At 40.0% G+C, this 21,863-nt stretch overlaps 1 protein-coding gene across 2 annotated transcripts in view; it reads right to left on the bottom strand.

Annotated features, from left to right (window-relative positions):
* si:dkey-237i9.1 (SEC14-like protein 1) overlaps positions 1 to 19,514 on the bottom strand; it is a 32,566-nt gene extending 13,052 nt beyond the window's left edge. The window contains exons 1-3 of one of the 2 annotated variants that reach the window (XM_044346455.1): positions 19,143 to 19,514; positions 17,498 to 17,587; positions 8 to 157 (exon numbers count right to left, since the gene is read on the bottom strand). In XM_044346455.1, coding sequence (XP_044202390.1) covers positions 8 to 157; positions 17,498 to 17,560 — 213 coding nt within the window. In that variant the 5' untranslated portion in view covers positions 17,561 to 17,587; positions 19,143 to 19,514. The remainder of the gene's footprint in view (positions 1 to 7; positions 158 to 17,497; positions 17,588 to 19,142) is intronic. The other variant, XM_044346458.1, reaches the window with a different exon arrangement.
* Between the last annotated feature and the right edge of the window lie 2,349 nt (positions 19,515 to 21,863).

Raw genomic sequence — 21,863 nt, 5'->3', positions numbered from 1 at the left:
AATTTACCCTCTTGAGAAGCCGCGGGGCATCCACATCCAGGGCACAGCGGCGCTCGATCCTGTGGGTGGATCCGTCCTCGCTAGTCTCCTCATCCACCACGTCACTCGCCACAAACATGGGGATAAGGTGACAGGTGGGGAACCGGCGCTCATAGGCCTGAAAGAGGAAGGAGGAGCAGAATTGTTATTAAACACAACCTGGGAAGATATCTTTTAGGTTTCAAGTTTCATGCTAGTGAATAAAGGAGTAGAAGGATAGAAAAGAGATTCCAATACCTCCAGTGTTATCTCTCTTCATACCACCCAGAGGGCAGACAAAAAAAATCTGACAACAGTGTTTGAGACAACGCCTATGTGGCAAAGGGTAATGTTTGGAAAACTTCCACAAGATTAATAAGGAAAAAGTTCACATATTCTCAAGTATGCAAATACTGAGCTATGAGGGACTGAAGAATTTGAAAAGGTGGGCAGACAAGAGCTCTATGTGCAAACAAGTGAGAGGCTAAACAAAAGCTCCTTTAACTTTGCAACATTCAAAACTTCACACTCGACCTAAGTACAAAATGGCCCCAGCTCAACGACTGTACTTTTTTATTCAACAAAGGGCTCAACACACAATAAGAGCCGCTGAGCCCAAGGGCAACACTGTGTCTCAAAATTATGTGTTCTCATAAACGCAAAACACAGGCAAACTCTTGTAAAGACGCCAGACAGCTGTTATGCAACTAGGCCTTAGCTGGCACAATGTGACTACAGCAGCACCCATTTTCATCCTTTTCTTTATCGCCACCATACTCCAATCTTGGATCTGATTGGCGCGGTTACATAACTGGCAAGTCTAAACAGTAACATGATGTTCATGATAACGTGTTCTAGAGATGGTCAAAGTTAGTCATAATATGAGCTTGTCTGAGCCTATTATCTCATGTATCCTTTCTGCATAAACAGGTGATATATTTCCTCATTTTGAATGGCCTGTGAAGCTCCATCCTGAAACTTAAGTCTCCAGGATTTGAATGAATACATTTATCTTTCAGTGAACAGGCAGACATGTGAATGATACAGATTTAAAAAAAGGGGCAAGGGAAGCAAAGACAGATAAAGGCTTTGTAAAGGTCAGAGTGGAATGCTATCAAGCTGCAATCCACTTCATCAACAGGACATGGTCTGCAAATATAGTGCCGACTGAGGTTTAAGCCTGAAAGAGGAGAGTGAGGACAGACTGCGCGAGATCAACCGCAAGAGCAAGTGCTGCTCACAAGACTTTTGGAGTCGGCTGAGTTACCGTCAGCTGAGTCTCGCTGATAAAGGAGCTGTGTTCTGTGGAGCAAAGGACAACCTGTATGTCTTTGAGCTCCTGTGAAAACCCATGAGAACAGAAAATCACTGTGACATAAGACGGAGCTTAAAAATTCAACAAAGCTGAACAGGAAGCTGAAGGTAGATATTCTTCCACTTGCAACAATCGATCCATACGTATATCAGTCTTAATATAGATTTTTCATCTTCTAAAATGCAAAACAAGACAAATAAAGTCTAGTTAGGACAATGTTGCCTTGTTCAGAGCATTTCCACATACACAAGCATAGGTTTAGGCTGTTTAGTATGTTGAGCAGCAGCAGCCTCTGTTTTGTGTGCGAGTAGGCAGTCTATAGAGTTCAGCAGTTCCTGGCATACCGCTGCCAGGGCTACTGAGTCGATCAGCTGCCCACTGTCCACTGACTGAGTGAATGCTGAGCTGGGTCTTTCAGCCCTGATGCTCTGGAACACTGGGCGCCGGCTTTGTACTGCCGTCAGCATAACGGCACTGACTGTAAACATCAGTTTCACCCATCAAAAACAACCATCGACAACAAACTCAACCACAAGTGCCGTGCTCTGTCAATAACACCACTACTTCTCACGGTTAACAACCACCTACACAATAGGCTTACCTACTGAAGAAAACCACAGGGTTTGCTATACATGAGATAGTGAATGCAAACTATATGAGGAACAAAAAAACTCAAGGCCTTTCTCTGCTTCATGAAAAACAGACAAAACCAAACCAATAGCCAAACCTTAAGCTGCCCCTTGTGCACTGAAAATAGCCCAACTGTTTTAGTATAAAGACCAGGAAATTAAAATGTCATGAGTTTATTCCTTAAAAAGGGAATGTAAGGGCACACTGCTATGCTACAGTGTTGGTTTCTCAAAATACACAGAGACCCAATCTGGCCATTTCTGATCATCTCACTGGCTTTAAAACAATAAAGTTAATATTAGGGCTAGAGCTGCTGTGGTATTGATTTTTTCCTTACCGTGTTAATTAGCAAAGCCATTCAAACTGCCGCGATAACAGCCATTACAAAACAAGAAAATTTTTAAACCTCAGGTGTTATATAATAATTGGTTCCTAAGTGCTGTATTGGCCCAAATACAATGCGACCCTGATTATAAGATGACCCCCCTTTTCCAACACCTGTTTTTGGAAAAATACTTTTTGAATATAACTTACATCATAGTATAGTTACATACGCACACATTCTCCTACCAGGCTCTTGGAAGCAGTCAAAAATGATGTTCTCCAGCTGTTAGCATTTATACGATTGCCTGTTTGTGTTTTTGAGCTGCTTATCATTTGTCACAGTGGTATTTGGCAGCTTGACATATTCCACTTCTGCAGTAGAGACATTAGAAGAGGCTTTGGACTCATTTTCACTCGTCATGAATTTATTTCCTCTGTGGCAGAAAAACACGTTATACGAGCCTTCAGAAACTCCTGCAGGTTAAACTGGAATAATTTGACACTTTTAGTACTGACTGACTAACACACTCACTATAAACTGACTTTAAGACAATCGCTAGCCTAGCAAGATTAATGTTACAACCAACCCATAATGCAACACTCTGTGTAGGAGTGGGTTTTACGCCAGTACTTTATCCATTCAAAAGGAACACGTAATTGTCTGGACCCCGAATACAGGACGACCCCACTTTTTGAGACACATTTCCAGGAAAAAAACCCATCTTCAGCATTCTTTATGTCAAGCCTGAGATAATGTCCCATCACTTGAGCCACTCACTCAGCGGTGAAGCGGTGATCAGCTTGACTCTGCGGTTGGTGTGACGTAATTGCGTTACCACGGTAATACGGTAACAGCAGTAGCTCTAATACACTGCGGTTTTGAACATAGAGCTGCATTCTTGTCAAAATGACAGTCCCCATTTTTTCTACTCAGAAACTTTTCCACTGAAATTTTCCAGGCCTTTTCGTGACATTTCAGGTGATCTTACAAATTTGCGGTTTACTTTTGGTTGCAAAGTAATGTAGGAGCTTCTGCGTAACTGTCATCATCACCTTTGAATCCAGTTACACACAGCAGACTGCACAACTTTTTTACCATATTAGCAGAAGTGGATTTATTTATTCAATTTTATTTCAATTAATCATGCAGCGCTCTCTGACCATGATGGTTTATTGTGAATAAAACGCTGACTTTAACAAAGTTAAAGAGAAGCTCATAAATTATTCATTGCAATAAGTGTCACAAACATACCATGTAGAAGTCTTTTGGCAAATGACTTTTGTACTATCAATGTGCTGCAAAAATCAAAAAATTATACCTATTAACAAACTAATTATATTTCTGTATCAAACGCTGCAATTTGTCTATGATGTGCTGGTTAACATAGTGTCTCAAAATTCATCTCTAGGCCTTTTGACCTTTTTTGACCCTACCAACCAAGCAACCCATTTTCCCAGCATTTCATTGGGTGTTTACATAAGATCTTGTTTTAGTTAACAAACCAGGATGCGTCAACTCACTTCTAACAGGATCTTACCCGCATTTATCTCCGTTGACACTCTAATAAAGAACCTCCGCCAGTCACACGTCATGCATGCATGACTCACAGCTAAATGAGTAAAATGAAACTAAGTCAATATTTAAGTCATTTGGCATTTGTCCAGATAATTACATAAGTCTACATTGATCTACTATGTAATGTTGGCAAACAGTGTGAAGTGCGTCTTGAAGAGCAATTCATTAAGTCACCTTTTCATTATTTTCTCCTCTTCTCTTCTATTACGGAGAGAAAATGTGCTGAACTTGGGGGATGGGATACAGTCATAGAACCTGCTACTGAATCCAACTATAGATAATGAATCAAAAATTAAAAAGCATTGCTAAGTGTGTGCTTAACAGTTTAACAACAATAATCATCCAAACCAGATTTCTACATAACTTCTCAGTAAGCAGCCAAAAACGACAGTTTAACAACAAACATTCATGGTTGTACATGACAACACCCTTCCGCGTAGGCAGTTGCTGGGATAAGGAGCGGGCAGAGTGATGACACATCAACCCAGATCAGCCACAACCAAACTCCACAACAGTAAATTTATAAATATATTTTTGTCGTTTCCTCAGCTCCTTTCTGGAACACTTGACTGCAAAAAAAAAGAGGACAAAATCTTTCCAAGTTTCCAGACCAGCTGAAACAACTGTGCGTGTGTAAGAAAGAGTGCAAGAACATCGTCCTCCAGTCTCCATGGTGACAGGATACGTTGGGACACACCTCGGCAGGCCAAGCTATGAGTAATGCTTCCAAGAATTTGGCTGGAGATTTTATATGCTTTCCAGGGGCACATGAGAGAAAATATCAAAACAATACACTGTTACTTAATCCCTTCCTGCATACACGCAAAACTTTTTCCCCTTTGGACAACGGACAAGGATATGGGTATGGAAAAATAAGAGCTCAGGAAAGGAGATTCAGGAAATTTAGGAATTCCAAGGGGATACATAACACACTTTAAGATTACAAAGGGCTGCATGGTGCACGTATATGTGTACAACAGGCAATAAACAAATGTATTGGCAGGCAGCCCGGGCATTATCTAGCTTAAACTTGTTGCATAAAAAACAAACTTAAATATAGCTGCGAGCACGATGCCAACAAATACAGGAAAAAGAACTCACTAGGACATTCAAACTTTTTTTTTTTTTTTTTTTTTTAAGTTTAAGTTTGTTAAAACATGCCTTCCATATGTCAATGGGGGTTGGATGATATGGATAAAATTCTCTTTCACAGTTAATGAAATTTTAAAATCAGGATATCAATTAATATAGCAATATATAAAATGTCTGGAATGTAAATTTATGGATAAAATTATCAGATGGCAATGTTCAATTTAGGCTAATTCAATGAAGTAAATAACTGGTTGTTTAAGATACTAACATTTTGATGCAGAAATCATTTAAAATCTAACACTGCCATGAAACAATCTGGCTCATATGTGTACAACAGAGCCTACAGTGATCCACCACACCCAGAGATATTAAAGGATAGTTCTCAGGTTTGATCTTGCACTGGTCACAAGTTAACTGGCTTTTGCAAAATCCCTTTATTTAGTAATGAATGTGCAGAAACTTGTGCCATCAACGCTAGTGCTGAGTCATACTGATGGCAAACACAACAGATTTACAGTACATACGAGATAAAGGAAGTGTAAAGAATTTACTCATAATGCCACAGTTACAGACATCAGGCTTTCTGGCACTGCACATCGAGACAATATGACAAACATGCCCGTTGTTTAGAGAAGGGAAGTTACGTCCACAGTTGTATCACAATATAATGGTGAAAGATAGTTGTTACAGACTGCATTAACAGTGAGAAACACCCTGACCCAAAGCGTTTGTAACAAAGAGACAGCTCTGATGCAATGTCTCAGTGAATTTACAGCTGTTCAAAAGAACCAGATAGAGCTGTTGAAGACATGAACTGACTTGTTGGTAATATTTTGTTATATCAAATTTTATACAGTAAAGGACAAAACGCCACAAACACCCAAGGCTGGTTAGACAAGACCATTCTCTTGTTGTCATTATACTTTAAGAACCTTTAACACTTTTTGGTTGTGTCTTATTTAATGGTAGCGCTATTTGCTCATCTGGTCAATCCTGAAAGTGAGATATGGTTCAATTCATGGCCTGTAGGCCTTCTGGGACCAACACTCTGACCAGAGAACACTTCCAACTTCCTCGGCAGCAGTGTCACATCTCTGGAGCTTATGAAAATGGTTGCATAACAGAGACGACAGCCGCCCAGAGGTCAGCTTTTGCTATTTTTGTCAGTTGGCTTTTCTGGCGGCTGGGAAAATGGGAACATTTTGGTTTGGGGGCAGTTTTAAGATTAAGATACTTGATGACGACAGCTTAGAGATGATGTCAAAACATAACAAAACAAAACAAAGCACATAATAGCTGAGATGCAGCAGTCGATCTGGCTGTATTTCCACAGTATTCAAGAGAACTTCTGAAGTGGACTGACTGCAGAGTTTAAGAAACATGTGGAAATGTTCTGTTCATATGTTTAAACATATTCCTCTTGTAAAAAACAAATGAGTTATGCTGACTTAGGCATTTGGTCTCAGTTATAAACCAATACTGAACACATTACATAATTTTTGTTTGGTTTTGTTTTGTTTTTTTAAGTACAAATACCACTGGTTTTATGTTTGGCCAGCATTCTTATTTGTGCTTGTATTAATAACAGATTAAAAGGTGTAGAGATAGTAGTATGAGTCGGCAAGTACTCCATTAGACACTCAAATTTTACTTTTATCATTTCAGTGCCTACACATGCAGTCACACTGATAAATGAGGCCCCCTGTCAAAAAACAAACCATATTATTGGGTGCGCTGACACACTTTAGGCCTTCTCTGAAGTTGCTCTCCTCATGTTTCCTCTTTAAAGACCGAATACAAAATTGTATAATCACTACACACCACCCTTGATGTCACATATCAACAAAAACTGGTGTCAAGTGAGGGCTGCTGGCAGGACTGTGACATCATTTAGCCAATGCTTGGCAAAATCATTACGAGTCCCCACCCACTACCCCTGGGCAATCCTGGGCCTTGACGTTTTAGGGACGTCATTACAGTGTTGAGATCACACACTAGCCTAGTCACATTATTTGTATTTTCGTTGGGCATTGTCAACTATGCCTGTGCCAATAATTAATTGGACTGACTGGGCCATGTTCAATGTTGCTGTTGCTCGCAAAGAGGACGTTAGGATGCTGTCTGGTGGATGATCAGGGTCACAAGAACAATTGAGACTATTAGGCATTCAGATTAGTGTTCCACTTTTAGTGATCATGTCAGTGCTGCCAAACGACAGATGATGAATGAAACAGGTTGTAGCAGACAGAAGGCATGCTTTTTGAAATAATGGTTCTGACGCACAAAATTTTGCAGGCATCTGTTTACCCAACATGATATAACAAAAAAGGGTCTGGGTTTGAGCTGAATAGGTTATAGAGAATGAGGTATAGAGTAGGCATATGGAGAGGAAAAATCCTCCTGGGTTTTATTTCACAGAGCAAAGCTATAAACTCCAAACTAGGTCATTGTCGAGGATGGGGGGAGAGCAAGAGGAAAGTTACTGAGTAGGCAGCTTTAAAATTTTGGGTTTCTTCTGATTGACTCAAATACACAGGGAAGTGTGAAAAATAAAAAAAAAAACACTGGTGTCAAGAGGTTACTTATATATTCATGTACAAAAGTTTGGAGGTTAGAATTTAGACACTGGCTACGCTGGTTTATCAGGGTACTAGTGATGATCAGGAAGAAGGAACAGGTTTCATCCGTTAAGTGGAACATTAGTGAAATCAAGAGGAGAGAAATATTTCCTAGTCCTTTCCTGTGTTTGGATTTTATTTCTTTCCTCATATTTCACTTACTTAATTACTGAGTTTGTCCAGAGCTGTCTGGGTTATTTGATCCTTACACCTGAACGACTGCAATGATTGGAAATAAGCTGCTTTTTTTTTTTTAAATCTTAAACGTTGTTTTCATTTAAGACTAAAAGTTCCTTGCTTTTAGTGTTTTACAGAATAAATGCAAAGTAAAGTTAGATTTGTCCACCCCCTTCTTAATTATGGTGTTTTGCGCTGTGTTTATTACGCATGTTCACATTGCGATGACGATGAAAATTCGATTCATCAGTCAGTACTACTTTGCACATTGTCACTTAATACATTATTGATCAGTCAAACTGTGATTTTTTGACCTTCAATTTATCATGAACGTTTACAGCTGTGTTCATTATCCTTGCAGCAGCTGTTGGGGCCCAAACAATGGTACTAAGAGCTCAGTTTGCTCCATTAGGCTTTTCAAATAGGCTGGGTTCACTATGACTCATCTAACCTTTTCAATATATGTGTATAGACTGAGCACTTGAATAGGGAATGGCTCTTGCAAGCCTAACTAGGTGAAACCGCTCTTGGGAAAAGACCCTGCAATGTATCAAAAGCCTCCATGCCCCTGTTCTCTATAGCTGGGCCAACCAGTTAAACAGCTTTAGACCTGCAATGCTACAGGGATGCTGTGGATACAGCCTCCTGTGTTGATATAGTACTAATACTATTTTATTTGTACTTATTGAAATATTTGCCATACAGTTAAATAGTTTGAGCTGTTCTTGCATCTTGAGAGATGATGGAGGTGAATATAATGAAAAAACATTATATTCATAACACTTTTAATACTCTTAGCTGAAATGTCCTCCCTATTTTCATAAGACCAACTTTGGTGCATCACAAGTGTCCACATTGTTTGTTTGTATAGGCACTACACCTACAGGTTTGTCTAAATTAGGTCCATTATTTCTCCACCCATCAGGTCGAACAGTGTCTAAGCCTAGGTGTAGAGTGGATGTGGGAGAGGGGAGAGAACAAGCTCCTGATTGAATAGATGCAACAATAGAGCCTTTGGTCTCTGCATGCTATACCACCCACTTCTCTCCTTCCAGTGAGCTCACTGCTACAGTGTGCATTGTAATGGCAGAACAGCCTGGAACTACCAACTTGGAGGGAGGAGGGGACAATCTGCCAAGGACACAGACCTTATATAAATGTAAGGTCCTAAATATTTGGTGGGCCATGCAATATGTTAAGCTGTACTGCTAGGTGATGCATGCATGACTGCTTATATGTGTGCACCAAAGCATAGAAAGCAGCAGGATGGCCATCTGCCGACTATCAAAAAGTCATCACAGTGAGAACAAGAAATGCTGCACTACATAGATTTCTGCTGGTGTAAGGGCTCCCTTAGACATAAATGTCTCACTAAAAGCTTTAACTCTGTCAGCTAATTATAAACATACAGGAAATACTGACAATATGAGGACACAGTACTTTGGGGTTCATCTGCATTTTATCAAATCTTAATCAAGTATCACATCCATTTAGTGAATCCAAAACCTTTTTCCAATCTCTTATAACGTCTATTTAGGTTTAGCTCAATAGTTATAAATAACTTAATACAAATCAAAGATTGATCTGATTCTGTGAGTGTCAAATAAAAACTAAAGTCAATGAATCACTTAAAAAAGACAAAACCCCCTTGTGGAGGTTCTTACTGAATTCTGGTTTCAAAAGGTAAATAAGTCGTACTAAGATCCAAGACATGTAATAAAGTAGTAGACTGAAAAGTTAAATAGGTGAAATATTCTTAAAAAAAATGTACATCCTCAAGTTGGCCTGTTATTTTGTCAATTTTGTTAATTTCCAAACCTTCTGACTTAACATATATGTTAACGTTATGTATATGATACTTCCTTTCATGTACAGTGTCTTCTATATTTAAAAAAAATATTTAGTGCTGATGGAGGAAAAAGGAAACCAGTTGTTACACATATTGTGCCAACATTATGTCTTTAAACGTCGAGATGATCAACTCTGTCCGTTCTCTACACAGGACTGAACCACTGCTTAAAGGTCAATGAGAATTCCTCATGAGCAACGAGTTACAGGAACTGCAGCAGTATTGCTGTCCCAATTTAGAGTGAGAGGAAGAAAAAGAGGTGCTGGCAAAGCATATTCATTGCCTGTTCTGCCATCACTATTACAACATTCAGTTAATTTATTAATTGAGATGAATCTCTTATTGAATAGTTTCAGTAAATGCTGCTTGAGCTTCCTGAGCATCAGATTTTTTCCAGGACAGGTTGAGACAATAGCAGTGACTGTAAGGAAAGGAGAGGAGGGTAGAACAAGCTAGCTGCTGGTTTCTGAACACTGCTCTTCAGAGATTAATGCTGCTCTGTGTGTGAGTAGTATGTGACAATGCACACTTATCTGAAGGGAAATGTGACAGATATATATAAAGGATGATAAATCTGACTCTGCAGTTGGATGTTTGATACAACGTTGTGTGAATCACTTGGGTTAGTCTTCATTTGTGGGAAATACTTTTATTGGGTAAACAATTTTTTGCCTCTAATTGCACTCAAAGACATAACAATCGAGCCTTGCTACACATTTTACATATTTTGGTTAACAGCAAGAAGAAAGAGCTTTAAGCAGCCCAAAATACAACCACACATTAGCAGCAAGCATAAACACAGTGTCCCAAATTAACTTTTTGACTCAACTGCCAATGGGACTGGTAGACAAAGAAAATCCACTGGTCAAGCATATTATTTTACCAAAATAGTAATTTTTTGTGTCACATGTACATTTAAATATAACTAAATATTGTTTCTAAAGCAGCAACAGTAACTTTTACAACAGCAAAGTCACTACATGAACTCAATAATATCTCACTGGAAACAATCTAAAATGTCAATAAAAGAATTAATATTCCTGACATCAACAGTGTTTCCCATATAATTGTACAGGTCTGGTGGGCTACCAGGCCAACGAGAACCCCCGCCAGGCCTGACTTTTAAGGTGGACCAGCTATTCTCATTTTAGTCTCAATCTCAGCTGCTCCTAGACAGAGAATGGAGAAATATCTGGCTGCTGAGTCTCCCCCAATTCATTTACCCACCAGTGTGGTGGATAGCCTTCAGAGATTTACTCGCCAAACGGAAAATCTACCCACATTTGGCACTTGGTGGGTGTTAATTTCAGACCCAGTACACACATATGCTAAGGCCATTCCGGTATACTGTATACATTCCTATTAACGTCACATAGCTGCCGCAGAGATCTGACTCACTGTCCGTTGCCACACTGTAGCATGACTGCGGTGTAAAATACGCTAAAGGGTCATTTCATCTGTGTCTGGCAGAAAGAAGCAGGGTGGGGGAGGGGAGCTGTTGGGGCAGCATCTCGACCTTGCAGCAGGGAAGAGGGTAAATGAGTGTCCTGGTGATCAGTCAATGAAATCAGCTCCAGAATTTTCTCATAGGCCTCTAAAGTCATGTGGTGCTGGCAGTACAGTCCTTTATTAATGCTGTTTGAAGCAGCACGCTGGATGATAAGCTCCTCTCCCTAGAGCAGGCCATAACTCTTCATTGTTTTTGGCAAACAGCATCTAGCGGAGTAAGTGAATTAGACACTGCAGGAAAAAGCTCTGACAGATTCATTCAGAAAAGTGGATGGAAAATTTCTGAATCAGAGGAGACAGGTGCAGTGCTGGGAAATGCTAATGACAAAAGTGTATATAAAGCAGCTAAATCAGCAAACATTTCACTGGGATAGGCATACTAAATTTCCTTCCTGATATAAAATTTCCCTTGAGGAACTCTGTCTACTACTATGAATGACATGTAATCAGGTTTCATTCTTGTGGTTTGTGCTCTCTGTTTCAATGGACCACGTTGCCTGACAAAAAAATTAATAAAATGACCACATTTCTCTGAAGGTGAATGTTTGCTTGTATAAGTACAAGGCTCTATATGTGAGACCATTAGATGATATGAGTGACCGACAAGCCAGCAGCTCACAGGCGGATTAAAACAACAGAGTAAAGCTCGGGATGTTTCGGTGACAGCGAATTGGGCTGCAAAAGCCTTAACCAGACCTGGCTACAAGTGGGTCAGGACATGGTGGGACAGGATGTGAGCCAGGCTAGACAAGGGAAGGGGGACAGCAGGATGAGCCAAGTTTAGAAACACTGGCTTGGTGGTAAACAGGCACTAAAGAATGTGTTGGCGGTCTGACACTTGCAAAAATGTGCTAGGGATGACCCACATTTAGACAGTTACAGGCGGCAAAAGGAGCACAAAGCAGTTTAGTACAAAAGAAGACAAAATTAACAGACTTTACCGAATCTGTGTTCCCAAGTGCAGCAGCAAAAATGATTTCATCAGTTAGAACATCCTATCTTTTCAACTCTTTACTATCTGTGGCATGACAAGTGTGAGCTCTCTTATCTCAAACAGCTGAGTTTTGGTTCTGTTATCTAACTAACCAACAGGCAAAGCAGACACTGATGCGCATCTACTGGCCTCTTGTACTTCCTTGAATAAAGGTCCTTTTTTCTGCTTTGCATTAACTGAAGCTGAGATTGAATGTCCAATAGTCAGCCATGATCCAGTGTAAAAAATTACACTCATATGCCTTGTTGACAGGAGATGTCCCGTAAACTGTTTTTTTTTTTTTTTTTGGGGGGGGGGGAATCAAAATGATATAAAAGGAATGGAATCAAAATGATATAAAATACTCGACAGAGCAGCAGGCAGCATGTGACACAACTGGTTGTATGTATGTTTTCGATGAATTGACAAGGTTGTTCAAACACTTAAAATGAGTTGCACTGCTGGTCCTGTTTTATTCACTAGCCACAATATAGGGCAGTTCATGCAACCCTGAAATCATTATAGGAAACAACCATTTTCAGTCATACACTGAGGTCCTCATTAATGAGCCTTTGTAACAACTTGTTATTCAGCAAACAAAAGGTTCTAGACTACCTTTTCAATGGCACTGTGTACAAATGTGTGAAAGCATATGTCTGAGAGGGAGGTTTGTGCAGTGCACTCTTTCACCCTTTACTTTCACAAAAGTTAAACAGAGTGTGTGGGCTCTACATGAAGGGAAGTGCTGAAATTCAAAGAATCTGAAGAACAGCTGTTGCCTAGAGGCTACTGTATAAGCAGGCACAGCTAAGCCTAATAAATGGCTAACACAGTCTGGTTCACTCTGCCTCTCTTTTCATTCTTCCCTGCTGTCTTTCTTCTTATTAAATTCCTGCTTCCATTAAAGTTATATTTATTCCTGCTCTGTTTCCTAATTGTTTGGCCAATTATTTTGTGTTCTCCAGTTACTAAACTGTATGAGTCAGATTTTCAACATTACAAGGTTTTACTAACCAATGACGTGTTTCTGAGTGCTATTTCTGTTGCCATGCAAACATTTAGTTAAGTACTTGTATCTGTTTGTGTTGCTACCATTGACAAAGAAAATTTAGTCGGCAAGAAGAAAACATGCCCAGTTGTTGATGGTGCAGTGGGCATTACACTGGCACAGCACATCCTGTTCTTTTCTCTGCAGAAACTCTACTGGGACAGGGGCAGGACCAAAGCGCTTTGTCCTCATGGATTAGACCCATACAGACCCATACGTTTCCATGGAGCAGGTTAGCCTACCACAGGCTTTGACTCACTTAATACCCTCTCTCTGCAGCATGCGTACTAATCTAGTAGTATAGGGACTTTAGGGGATAGTTATTGTTTTTTAAACTCAACTGTAACAGAAAGTGCAAGTTAGTGGATATTTACTATTCCAGGTCAGTCTGTTTTTACTGAAGTCCTTCTTTATCGTGGATGTGTGCCAGTAGCAACTGTCCCTTCAGGCCTGAAACAACAGCGAGAGGGGTATTGTGCTTCTGACATTCCTCTGTGACTCCCCGAGGACAGACTAGTGTCTCTGAGACTGGACTGCTGCGATAATAGCAGCAACAGCATCGACTACATTTCCTGTTATTGAGATGCGGCAGCAGACTCAAGGGACCGCTGTGGCTGAGGGTGATTTAAAAAAAAACAAAAACTGCTGCTGTACTTCCTTACTTCAGTGATACTCCAAACCCTCCTCAAAAAAAAATACAGGCCAACAAAGTTGGCCTGCCCAAAGGCTATCAAGGTCAATACTAATACACATGGGTGTTTGTGTGTTTTAGTATATCTCAAACAATTCCTGTCAGCTGTCAGTACACAGCCCCCCATGGGTGCAGCTCTCAGATGGATGGAAGTGCTGTTGACCGAGATTACTTTATCTACAAAGGAAGTTCACAGTTTCCTATTAGGGAACATACTGAAGCTGCAGTGGTGTGCATTTCACCCTGGCGCCCTTCTAATCTTGTGAGTTCTTCCAAGCGCTGGCCTCTTAAATAACATGCAATCCTCAACAAACAGACGCTTCTGCAACAAAATCACTGAGTGGAACATTACAGCAGAATCTTTAATTAAGTGTCAAGTCTGGTCCTGTATATTTGTATGATGTTTAGTCACTGTTGCAATCTTAAAGTGCTTCACAAAGCTGATAAGTCAATATCAAAACAAGTAAAGCAACAACACCCAATGATACAAGACCATTTATTTTCTTGCTTGTAGAGTTGCAACAATAAGTCAATTAATTGATTAGTCAATCAACAGAAAATTAATCAGCAACTATATTTGATTATTGAATAATCCTTTTTATTTTATGGGATTTTAAGGAAAAATGCCAAAAATGATGTGGTTGCAGCTTCTTAAATGAGATGATTTGAAACCTTTATGTGTCAAATATGAAGGTAAACTGAATATGTTTGGATTTTGGACTGTTGATCTGTTGTTGATTTATGTCATTATTGTTGCAGTTTTAAGATGTAGATTGTAAAACCAACGGATTAGATTTATAACTGCCAAGTTGTGAGAAGAGCATCAAATCTGCCAAAAAGACATCAACACTGGGAATACTGAGAGTACCATGTTGAAAACAGGATACAGTAACCACTGCAGAACAAGAACAGCTGAAGGGCATCTGAGGTGCAAGATTGACTTATGCAACAGTACATTCAAGCCACAACAGTGTTAGCCAGAGGTTGAAATACTTTGATAGCACCTGTCAGTGTGCCGAGTGGCTCCTTGAGGCAAAGAGAAGAAATACTGCATTTCATCTATACTACAGGAATGCATTTTAAGGCTTTAACAGAGGAATGTAGAGCCTTGGTTTTTACCCTTAGAAGAGTAAATGGGAATTTCAAAGAACTGACAGTATCCAAACAGCAGAGTCAAGTGGAGGGAGAACACCAAATTCCTCAAAGCAAAATGTCAAATATAATCCCCCCGCAGACGAAAGTGAGAAGCCGTTACATACAAATATTTCTGAAGCCTCAGAGACAGGAACTGCGAGGAGGAATAACAAGGCTGAACTAAGCTAAGCATAGTTATGTGCATATTCTTTGGAACTACTCTGCATAATGTCTAGGCCGACCCACACAATATGTCCACCTTATATGCTTTGAAAAGTTAAGTAGCACTGACATAAAGAAGCTGATTGCACAAAATTGTTAACACAGAACACACTGTGTTGACGCGTCATGATGGCTTCCCATAAGCGCAGGATGTTGTCACACTGATATGATTGCGATGGTGACAGACCTGCGACAGAGGAAGTGAGAGGGAAGAAATTTCACTGGATTTTCAATAAAAAGAGCCAGCAAGTGTCGTGACGCACCATTAAGTCTGCTCTGCAGTGTCTGCAAAAATACTCACTGCAGAGAAAAGTCACGAGGAGGGAAAAGAATCAAAATGCACCAAACTCAGCTTCAAACAGATGATCAGAACAGAGATCTACGTTTTAGCCGCTCATTAAGTCACAAATTCTGACCACATTGCTTGTGTCTTAACAATTATATGACAACACAAATCAAACGTTATTTTCTGTATCCAACTTTTGACATCCGCCTTATCCATTGCTGCCCTAGTTTAGAAACACCCATGGCTATTCCATTAGTCTTCCAAAAGTAAGCCTGTCCCATCCACAAAAGCCCATAAGGTGGGTCATCTTCAGCTTACAAATCATGCAAGTCTGCTCTGCTATTATTACTATTCCCCCCTTCAGCTGCATGTGTAGACCCAGGTGTCAGTACCAGCCTTCTATTTATAGCCATCTGTTTGCCCAGTGCTCAATCCAGCCTGTGCTAAGGAGATTTAGTCTTCCTGCATCCTCCCTCTCGCCGGTGTAGAAAGCTTATTTCCATTTAAAGAAAACAGCACCTGTCTGGAACTTGCTGTGCTACAAACACATGACAGGTTGTAAAAAGGAAGTAATTCCTAATTCACTTCCTGGTGATTAGAGGACTATACATTTAAATGGATAAAGCGTGGACGGCCATAGATTGCTGAAATTATCAGCACAGCAATAAAGCATCTTTTACTAGTGAGACTGGCTGGTTGTATAATCAGTAACATTCCAAACTCTGTTAGCCTCTGCATGCGTGCACCAACATCACATCACCAACAAAAGGAGCTGAGGTCAAAACATTTGCTGAGTAACTCATCCATCCAGTGTGTGATTATAGTTCATAGTGTATTCTGCTGTAGCTTGTTGTTCTTTTCTCTTTTTGAAAAAAGAAAATAGATCCCTTTCACAACACAGAGATAAGGTGTGAAAACATGCAGTGTTTTCGTGAAACTCAACAGGAGGAGACACTATAAAAAAAGGGACTTCATCACTTAGCGTATTTCCATTTGCTCGCTAATGGAGCATTTACATTCACTCATCAACTGTCCTACATCACAAGGGTAAAACTGGTAGCTACACATGGCGTAACAGACACAGAAAGGGAAGTTAACACATGTTAGAAATGTGGGGAGAAACGGCACTAGGAATGCTGATGAGAAGGCCGTTTTTGAAAAGAGCAAAAAAAAAAATAAGAGGAACATGCAAATCCACAGTCTCTGCACTCCACTCTGCACTCATGCTTAAAAGAGAACAAAAACAAGCAGCGAGGCAGTCTCTAACTAAAAGCTATGCAGCCACTGAATTTTTTACGCTGCAAATGGACTACCACCGCCAGGTCTGTGGTGGAACCAATGTTTGACACAACAGCCTTGTTATACTGTATGTGCTGAGTGTGCAGATGTACAGTACAGTGGTTAGACACCTCAGTAACAATGAGTGGAGAGGCTAAATGGAGCAGGTCATGTCTGTTGCTCTCATGACATAAGAGTGTGTGTGTGTGTGTGTGTGTGTGTGTGTGTGTGTGTGTGTGTGTGTCGCAGTGGTATAACCTCCTAATTATAGTTATCATAGTAGCTAGTTAATCATTGGTCTGTTTTAAGCAGCTGTCTGTGTGTTCGAACTGCAAGAAACTAAAGAAAAATCAGCTCCATGTCTTTTTCTATTATCAGAGAGATTAGTTGTGAGGATTGCTTGGTTTTCATATTTCTACTTGGAACAAGTTTATATTATCGTTGCTTGTCAGTAGCCACTTTTGTAGTAGTGTTGCCGTAGGTTCTGCAGATCACTAAAAAAGCACTGACGATGCAGCTTGCAAACACCAAACTCAAAAAAGGTGATATGGTTGCCAACAGTGAAAACATGAAGTGAAGCCTCCAACAACAGCACTTTGAATCTTTGTGCAAATCACACACAAGGTGTGCGACTCAATGACCTTATGCGGATGACCTCTGAAGCGCCAACCCGCCAGCATTACGTAACTCTGCATCTATGGCATGCAATATTCATGTGGACAGGGGGTGGACTGCGAATACAGGTATCGACACTTACCGCCATCACCAACTCAAAGGGATGCTTGTACACCCGCACAGGTGACTGGTACTTCTGCACCATGTTGGGGATTACAGTAACACCAACAACCTGAGCAGGAATAAAAACAAGAAAAAGAAAGAATTCATTATGATCACAGGCATTTGTGGAATACAGAAAAGCTGAGATGTAGGGCTGTATTTGATTCACTCTTGGCACCACCACAATAACAGTATACACAGTGCCAAAATGACAGCATTATAGCTGCATCTGGCCCTACAACAGGAGACTTAGCGTGTAATTAAATAAAGGTGTGTTTTGGCTGACTGCTTGAATGATGCCAGGTGCTTGTGTTTGTGTGTGTGTGTGTGTGTGTGTGTGTTTGTGTGTTGGCAAGCAGCCGAAAGAATGAGAAAACCACGTATAGTGAAGGGCTGCAGAAGGGAACTCTCCTGAGCCGTGACCGAGGACCACACTGATCAATGGATGCAGCATTTCCCGCTCATTTATCAAACAGAGACTGTACCACTGCAATGGCATTTTACTGCAAACTACTGGGGATATAAATACGCCAAGTCCAACTAATGCGTCTGCAGGAGCTCAGGTCACAGATCCACACGACAGCACTCCATGTAATGATAAAAAAAGGCAGGTGCTGTTCATTCTTTATAATGTAAACAGCACATTCCACTTGCTGGAACATTTGAGCAGAGGCTACAGACCAGAGTGAGACTGAGGGTGAAAACAGGAATAGAAGGAATCTTCTAGTCAAACTGAATAGTTAAAAACAAATGCACATGTTTTAGTAAAAAAGAAACAAAAACAAATGTGGTGTAAAAATAAACATTCTGCCTACTCCTGGTAATTTTAAATAAGTACAAAGTGTGATCTGAACTGAACTTCATGTCTGTGTTTGTTCAGCATGCTGATACATGTTTGGGACTCCTGCTATGCTGTGATGGGAACACAGCTGTAAGGAGAGGGCAGAGCTAACATCCCAGCACTACTTTACAGAGGGATCAGGGCAGGCAGGCAGACTAATAATAACCAGGCTAGGACAGACAGTACACCTCTATAAAGACCACACATCTAACCATTGCTACAGCAGTACATAATTACCGTCATGCTTCAGGATCTGTCAGCAGTAAAAAACAAGACCATTACTTTAGAAGTTGCGATGAGATGTAAGGCGACACACTTTCAAACAAGCAAACACACACCATACCATTCAAGAGTTATCATCTTTCTATTATCTATTATCATTCTTATACCCCATTTTCTCCTGCTTTCGTATTTGAACAGGTCGCTACTTGCTGGTGTTTTGAATGGTTTCGTTTTTCTGTTGTTTGGTGAGTTGCTTTGATGTCCGTGTTAGAGAAATCGAGTACATTTTTAACTGAGCCACACATGGGATAACACAAGTTTTTCAATAACAAACTGTTTTGTTAAAGGGTGAAAGATAAATAAAACGAAAGTCAATAACAGGTATTGTTATCTTAACACAACAACCTCGACACTCGTTAACAACATTTGCCACGCTGACTTGGTTCATCGTTAGCTTATACAACAGTCACTGAGAATAACAGTTAGCCCGCAAGCTAGTGCTAACTTTACAACTCGCTATTAACTTGCTAACAGAAAAATCCCATAACGGCTGCTTACTTACCGGTGATTGAAAACGTTACAGAAATTGGGACTGGTTACGTCTGATTAATCGTTGTTTCTTCTGAAAGGGCTATCCGAGTGAACTCTTTGCCATCCCCTTCCTCAGCTCTCCACTTCGCCGGGTCCGACGGTTAGCTTTATTGTGCTAGCTGGCCATGTAGCCGGAGTAAGTGGCTAACAGGCTAACCCGGGCAGGTCTTCTTCACAGCCCGGCAGTGAGGGATACAGTAAGAGCTAAAAAACTAAATATCTGAGACAGTCCGCTGTTAAATCACGCCTAAATGGATGAAGTGTCGGCACAGGGGGACAGTATCCCTCTGTCAGTGCTCTCCTCCTGCTTTGGTCATCATGCTGCTGATGCCGTCGCTCCTCCCCGTTTTGTACAGTAAGCTCAGTTTTTTTCCACCTCCGAGTCACAGCTGCTCAACTGAAGGATAAACACCACAACACAGTCATCCAAGCAAAGCAAATACTCACATTTATTATAATTACATTTTGTCATGATGTCACCGCATTATTGTTTTATTTCAAATTTGACGTGACTGTATTTAGTTTCATGCAGCCAAAGGTCATGTGGACAGCTTATTTGAATTTTTTTATGTTCAAAGTTTTTAGTTGGTCACGTTCACAAAGCAAACAACTGTGGTTCTCAAACTTTTTCACGTCAAGGACCACTAAACTGACAGAGTCCCCCATCTTGATATTATTATTTATACTGTCAGATGTTTTATTACAGAATGTGTATTAAAACCCAACACCACAATACTCATTCATTCTGTCATTGTGTTACTTATGGATGGAATTATAGTGAAAATAAATTATTCTCCGCTTTGCTGGGGACCCCCTGGAACCTCCTCAAGGACCCCTGGGGGTCCCTGGACCCCACTTTGAGAACCACTGGCATACAATACATGTGCAGTGAAATGCACCTCAGACCCTCCTAGATTAGTTTATAACTGGTAAGATAAAAGAATAAAACAATAGTAATAATAACAATAGTAAAAAAAATAAAATAAAAAGATGAAAAAGGGATAAAATATATAGAAGTAAACATATTATAAACAGATATTAAAACTAATAGTAAAAAGAGACAATGAATAGTAATATGAAGGTGTAAACAGATAATGTAAACAAGTGTTAATGGAAAGTGAGCAGATGAATAAATAATGTAAAACAGTTCAGGGATCAGCAGCATGATTGTCAACAGTTTTATTATGCAACCAGCTCAGCAGTGGTCACCAGATTAATTTCATAAGTTTCCAGCGCAGTATAATGAATGATCCTATTTGTTATGTCGTTGGGTCACGAATGTGTAAATCTCAAACTGCACACTTTCCAGTTTGTAAAATTGTTGTAAAACTGTTTTCACAAGGTGAGCACTATTCCTCATGCCCAGTAAACTGATCTTTATGTGTAAAATTCACAGGGTCACTATATCAATGATAAAGTCATTTCTAAAAATGAACTCAAATGACCAAAGAGTTTACAAGGCTGCAGCTTGACAGTGACGCAAATGCAAAGCAACTCTCGGAGGATTTCATGTATTGTTTCAAGTATTGCTTGTGCAGATGCAACACTGTTATCTGTGTAGGTGTTGATTAGAGGTTGGAGCTTTCACTACAGACAAGATAATGAACTGGGTCGCACCAAAGACACAGCATCTATATATTTCAGCTTTTCAAAATGATAGGGAGAGTGGTGTGTTCTTCTCAGGGGAACATCTTTGGTTACATCTTAGTGTGTGCTAAGCCCCCTAATACAGTACCCTGTGTAAATGGAGACAGTGTAAGCTGTTTCAGGACACAGGTAATCAATCCCAGTGTAGGAATCTGATCGTTACTAGTATCTCTGACATGTAAAACAACCTCTGTAAACAAGTACTGGAGCTATGAGCCAGCTTGTTTATACACATGTAACACAAGACCTCTGCTGTTGTAAAAATTGAATTCTGAAATGTGCAGCTACATGTAACCTTGCAAAAAGCATTCTTTCCTCTGGTCTTGTTTATTTCTTTTTCACTGGATATATATAGTTTTATAAAGATTCAATATAAGGATATTTTTAAACTGGCTCCATAACTTCCATCAGTATCACCACATAATCGTGAAAAGGAGCAATAAAATGACTCAGTGTTCTAGACTTGATAAGTGTTTAAGACGTAAACATGACATATGTAGAATGTCTCTGCTAATCAACACAATGGACTCTAAAAGATAGGAGATAGATTTGTAGATGTGCATACTTTCTGTAAGCTCTCTGCAGGCGGAAACTGAAAATACACACGCACTTAAGATTTGCACATAGACTGTATTTATTTTACTGAAATGTTCAATGATAAATTATCATTCTGAGCTTGTGTGTTTCATACAAGAATGTTTATTTCCTCTGTTGTTGCACAAATATCTGGACTTTGCAGAGGCCTGTAAGCTTCTGTTTAGTTCTCAGAGTTAAATACACTCACATCCTAATTATGTAAGAGGGTTAGCAGCGATGGCGGTGGATGATAGCATTAAGGCGATTGTGTTTCAAAGGGCAGGCTTTGCGCAGATTACACCAAGGTCTGCCACCACACCAAATGTTAAAAGAACAAATGCAGTCTAATAAAAAAGGCAAAAACAAAATGTTATTGTATTGTCACATTATGTCTGGCTGGAGAATTTGGTAATGGAGAATATGGCTCATTGTGAGTCAGTTATAAAAGAGTAGTACACTATTCATTTCC

This window comes from Thunnus albacares, chromosome 3 (assembly GCF_914725855.1).
Source record: "Thunnus albacares chromosome 3, fThuAlb1.1, whole genome shotgun sequence".
NCBI classification, from domain to species: Eukaryota; Metazoa; Chordata; class Actinopteri; order Scombriformes; family Scombridae; genus Thunnus; species Thunnus albacares.
Note: the sequence above shows the minus strand (reverse complement) of the source record. Positions and strands in the feature narration are given on the sequence as shown.